Genomic DNA, 5,126 nt, shown 5'->3' with positions numbered 1-5,126 from the left:
GGAAGAGATGGTGGCTGCCCGAATATCACTTCATCCCATGCCTTCGTTTCGGTGTCCAGTCGGGCACAAGGAAGCATAGGAGAAACATCTATGGTAGGGGTGGCTGGGGAACTCTAAATCACAATAAGTCAGATTGTGTGGCACATACTGGGCTACTGCAAGTAAAATCGGGTTCCCAGCTAGAGAAGTCGAAAAGGCTGTTAATTCCACCAAATGACTGCTGCCAAGATTAGTACCGAAGCTAACCGCAAGGTTGTGTCTTCACTACCGGCAAGTCATGCGTATCTTTCTTCGTCCTTTGTATAGGTGCTTGGAATTGATGGATGATACAGGGGCGTCAGACAGAGAGGATGAAAGAGGCGGCCGAGATAAATGCTTGAGAAAGAGTGGCATTTGCTCTCTGAAGTATCACGTATTTGATGTACTTGGCTATGACTTCGAGAAAACAATGTACGAGGTTCAATGGGTAGGGTACCGACCGACAGACACAACTTGGGAGAGTGCAGAAATGGTACAAACAGCCACGCCCCCTTACTTTCTAGATTTTGGAGCAAGTACTGGGAGAAGAATTGCGCCGTCCAGGAACATGAAATAGATGGATGTAAGAAGTTCGCATGGGGAATTGGCCTGGCTTTAAATTACATCCACCAATCTCATATGAGGCGACGAGGGATCCATCTCACATTGATCCCGACAGCCCCTTCCGGAAGGGCCGAGCAAAGTTCACTCATGCGCAAGTAACCGAAAAAGATCAAGAATTTGTTTGGTGTGAGAATGGTACAATTATTCGTTGGAGCAAGCCAGAAACGGAATAGCATGTCCACAGTGAAGAAAGTTACGAGTTTTGGGATCACACGACGCCCCGGGATTTCTTGTGCAAGCTAAAGGGGCACCTAAAACTAGGATGTTGAGATCTATTGTTGCCTACATTGGCGAGCTTTGTCACTGCTCAAAGGCTGTTTAAAGGGTGGAACCCCAGTCAAATGATTCGAATAAGGAGCCAGCCCCATACCTGTATAGAGAGAAGTAGTGAGTTAGGCACTGGAGGAGGTTACAAAATGGAAAATATTGAATCAATATGGGGTGATATGCGTAACATTGCTTCAACTACCCTTCCATCTCATCCTCTTCCACAATCCTTCCCAGTATGATACTCTGCACGAGCGTCTCGCCTGTGAGTACCCTGATTCCATGTAATCGGTAGTTGTTGTTTGTGATCGGTCTGCTTTGTTCTGCACTTGCATCTTGGCCTGTGATGTAGATGAAGTCGAACGCATGAGTGCTGCTTTCTATTTTTGCCCTGACCTGTTCAAGACTCCTTGCGCCGACTACAGTTGCACCTAACATCCGCAGGAGAATTAAATATGGCATATGGTTCCGCTCACTGCCCTCCTCACGAACAACAAGGATAAACATGTTCCCGCAGAAACGCTGGCCTCTCTTCCAAGGTTTCCGGAAGCGTTTTGTTACTGGCTTCGTAGATAGGTATGTTGCGAGAGCGTATTGCGCCACCAAGTACTCTGCTGGAGCCAGCACAAAGCACATATGAAGACCAGTCCACCACCTTTCCTCTAGAAATGCATCTGGAGATCCACTTAGCAGACAGGCAAGGGAACCCTAATGCAAGGGCCTGCATATACTTGGCCTTGCGAGAGTGGCTGTCGGCAATCAGTGCCGTAAAGCTAGTAGCTTGGAAATCGGACTTTATTGCTAGGCTCCTTGTTTCAGTGGATGGAGATAGCTCCAGTGGCAGACCAAGACACGCAGGCTCAAACAGTTCGTCAAACCCAGTTACGAGTATCTTTCCACTCGCTCGTTGGATGAGGGACTTGGTGAGCTGCTTTGCCGCTTCGTCCTCGGAGTTGAAGGATAGAGCAAAGACCATGCCCTTGAAGAGACCTGAAGACGCAGAAACGCCTCCGAGAGGACCTTTGACAGGTTGAGCCGACCGCAAACTGCGTGTTCGCTTGTTGGCCAGTTTGGGTATAGAGCTCCGCGGTGTCCTCGTGTCAGTACCATTTCCCGTGCCGTCACCCACAGGGGGCAGGTAGCTCTCCACCATGGTGATTGGGTCTTGATCTTCTGTCCATTGGTGCGTCCTATGCCTTGATGCGGCTCTGACCGACTGGTCGGACGGGCTCTGTCGTCTGGGTGCCTGTGGAGTGCCAGGAGAAGCTGTCCCAGAGATTCGCTCTTTGCTTTTGTTACTACCCTCAGTGCTAAGTAGTGAGTCCGGAGTTGCCGTCTGTGAGTCTGTATAGCTGTAAGGGTTTTGCGCATCGGTTTCCGGCGTCCGATCTTCGCCAGCTGATGGGCCAGGAGTGTTCCAATCTTCGCTCTTGTTCAGGCTGCCCTGAACAATCCCAAATGCCCCTTTCCCGTTGTCGTTGGCACTGATTTTGCCATAGGTTTGCTTTTGACGCTTACTCGTACAATTTTGTATTTTGGCCTTTGCACGATCTGCCAGCAGTGCTTTAGTATACTTTTGACTTTTGGCAGTGGGCCGAGGAAATGTGATGCGTCGCAACGATGCAGCGGCTCGCTCCTGTCTGCGCTTTGCTAGGCGACGGTACCGGAAGGTGTTTGCCCAATCTAAGTCTAAATCCGAGTCCTGGCCCTCGTACCTTACGAGGCTTGCCTGGGGATCATGATCAACTTCTAGAGAGTATGAGCTCCGTGAGTGGCGAGGTTTGGTAGCTGGCTCTGGCGAGACTCGCAACCTTCCAGACCTACAGTTTGGTTGTGTTTGCAACGTAGGGAGCATAGGATCGTCTCGCGGGTTTTCAAAAACAGATTCTGTCTCGATAGATTCGTCCACATCGTCCGAGGAGGTACGAACCCCATCATGCAACTGGAATGGTTCCAGGTTGAAGTTAACAGCTCCTGTGTCGTCTTGGCTGAAACTTCCGTTATCAGGCTCAATACTGGTGTGAGAGGTTTGCGACTTGTACTGCTTTCCGATATCTTTCGCTGGAAATCCTATCAAAACTGCCTCCACCGATTATAAAGTTAGTTAACTTCACTCGAGAAAGCAGGGCAGGGCAACGCTTACTCCATAGGTTTCGTGATATTGGTCGAAAATTGGTTGGCTGCCCTGTGTTCCTAGCTCCATGTTGGCCATGCTTTTTGCTTTGTTGTCATTGAACGCGGGGGAAACGTGGTCGGGAAAGATTGACGAGAGCTTCGAGATGCTGTATTTATATTGGACAGACATAAGGAAAACGCCGACTGCTAGCTAGGCTTGGGCACGCATTATGGATTGACCATATTGCTTGGGAAGCAAGGTGGTATATGGATACACTGATAGGTAGGAAATCGTATCTGCCTTGCTGTAGTGGGCAGTGGCGACTATGGCGAATCTAATCAGACCAGGCCGGCATAACGAATGCTTGGTACGCGGTGAGGTCAGAGACCAATAAATAGCTGCGTCGGCCGGATCTTTCCCAAATTCTCATCAAAATTCGCGATTAGTGGAATGCCAGCTTCTTACGGATTGATGTCGGCTGTAATTGGACAAGTCAAGTATCGGGTTGGATGCGCCGCAGCGAGTAAATAGTAAATACGAAGATTTTCTAACGTACAACGCAATATCTAGCTGCTAAACTTCCATCACCCAATCCTCTACTATGCACCATTCCTGTGCGGTTAAGGGGATGAGAGCGTCCACCAAGTGCTTTCAAATTTAGGCATACGTAAGTTGTCTACTTTGAAAAGGAGGTTAAACCGACCCAGCCAACAATCCTCCACATGCGTCACTTTGATATCGCGAAGCCCGGGCGCCTCGTCAAATAAGTAAACCAAGTTTGTCGAGCGGTCGTTCCTGACGTAATTGGAGTACTTGTCAACATTGAAGATAAAGAGGTCGGATGGCGGAGCTATCCATAGCACTACGCGAACGTTGCGAAATGACATGACCTTCTTATATTCCAGGTTGGGATTCAGGAAGAGGCTGTGCCCCTCTCCGTACCAAGTCAAGATAAGGTGTATCGGGGACGATTCGTCTGCTGGGGTGCTTAGAGCTGTACAATCGAGCCGGGGAAGATCGTAGCCAATCAGCATAGCATTTCCCTGTCCTTGAAAGGCTTGCTTTAATGTAAACAAATCTCCAGGCTCCAGAAGAGCGGAGAAATAGTCCATTGCGTTATCAGCCATAGCATATGTTGCTGTTGTACTGTTGGTGTTGAATCTTCTTATAGCTCGTAATGCTAATGCTGATGATATAGCTTGAGGTTTTATAGTCATCACATTCAACCAAAGTAGATCCGAAAATGGCCGTCCCTCCTACGCTGCGGCCATTTGAGCGTCATTTATCGTACATCAGGGCTTTGCATCTGTTTCTGACCATGCCCCTTAAAGCGACTTCCTGCCCTGGTGGCCTCGTACCTTAATGTACAGTCGTCAACACGAGACCAGTGTAGTACAGTATGGACGCGATTTAGACGCAGCTCAACTTGCGAAGCGGCATTCTTTCTGACTATAGAGTCTAGACTGGCTAAGCTGCGGTGGGGCAGATGTAGGCCTCAGGATGCAGAGCTGCTGATGGCGCCGCCGGTCCAAAGGAGCAAAGCCAGCGAACAGTAGCGTCGATATTGTTGTGTTCCGTTGTTGGCCGTGGCGCACTTGCAAGTAAGCTGCCATGTTTCCTATGCCTGTTCGTAGTTGGATATACGCGGACGTGACAGCCAAGTCTTCAACAAATGTTGGTAACCGACCCAAAATGTGAACGAAATGGAATCAATCTCTACAGTCTCGAATTGTAGCAGTAAAATAGTGATTTCGATGAGAGCTGCAATGCATCCTATATACGGTGAAGCTTCGTTCTGTCAGGTTGGAGACAGTTGAAAAGCGCCTGTTTTGAACGCCTGCCGCCAGAGCCAGCTCAGAACGAGGATACCACTAAGGGGCACCTTTGAATAAGTGTTGCTACCGTAGCCGTTCGGTTTCTTGAGCCGGATCGCCTCCTATTTTGTTTCTCAAGCCTCTCCGCTCCCATTGGGGCCCTACGGCTAAACTTTATCTCCCGTCGTGTACCCGTACTTGCTCGTCGAATCGATCTTCAAGAGCTGTCTATCAATCAAGCAGGCGTTTGCGCCGAATAAAACACACCACCTCAATATGATTGTGCC

The 5,126-nt window shown here is 49.1% G+C and overlaps 1 protein-coding gene across 1 annotated transcript; it reads right to left on the bottom strand.

Moving 5' to 3' along the window:
• Nucleotides 1–1,107: 1,107 nt before the first annotated feature.
• On the bottom strand, nucleotides 1,108–4,137 carry PG998_014982 (uncharacterized protein; the record flags this gene model as incomplete). Its single annotated transcript, XM_066881798.1, has 4 exons — nucleotides 1,108–1,340; nucleotides 1,402–2,992; nucleotides 3,053–3,102; nucleotides 3,693–4,137. 4 exons carry the CDS (start codon nucleotides 4,135–4,137, stop codon nucleotides 1,108–1,110), a joined length of 2,319 nt encoding a protein of 772 aa, XP_066723145.1.
• Nucleotides 4,138–5,126: the final 989 nt, after the last annotated feature.

The sequence above is a fragment of the Apiospora kogelbergensis genome (assembly GCF_038363985.1).
Source record: "Apiospora kogelbergensis strain CBS 113332 chromosome Unknown utg000018l_segment0_segment0, whole genome shotgun sequence".
Lineage (NCBI taxonomy): Eukaryota > Fungi > Ascomycota > Sordariomycetes > Amphisphaeriales > Apiosporaceae > Apiospora > Apiospora kogelbergensis.
Note: the sequence above shows the minus strand (reverse complement) of the source record. Positions and strands in the feature narration are given on the sequence as shown.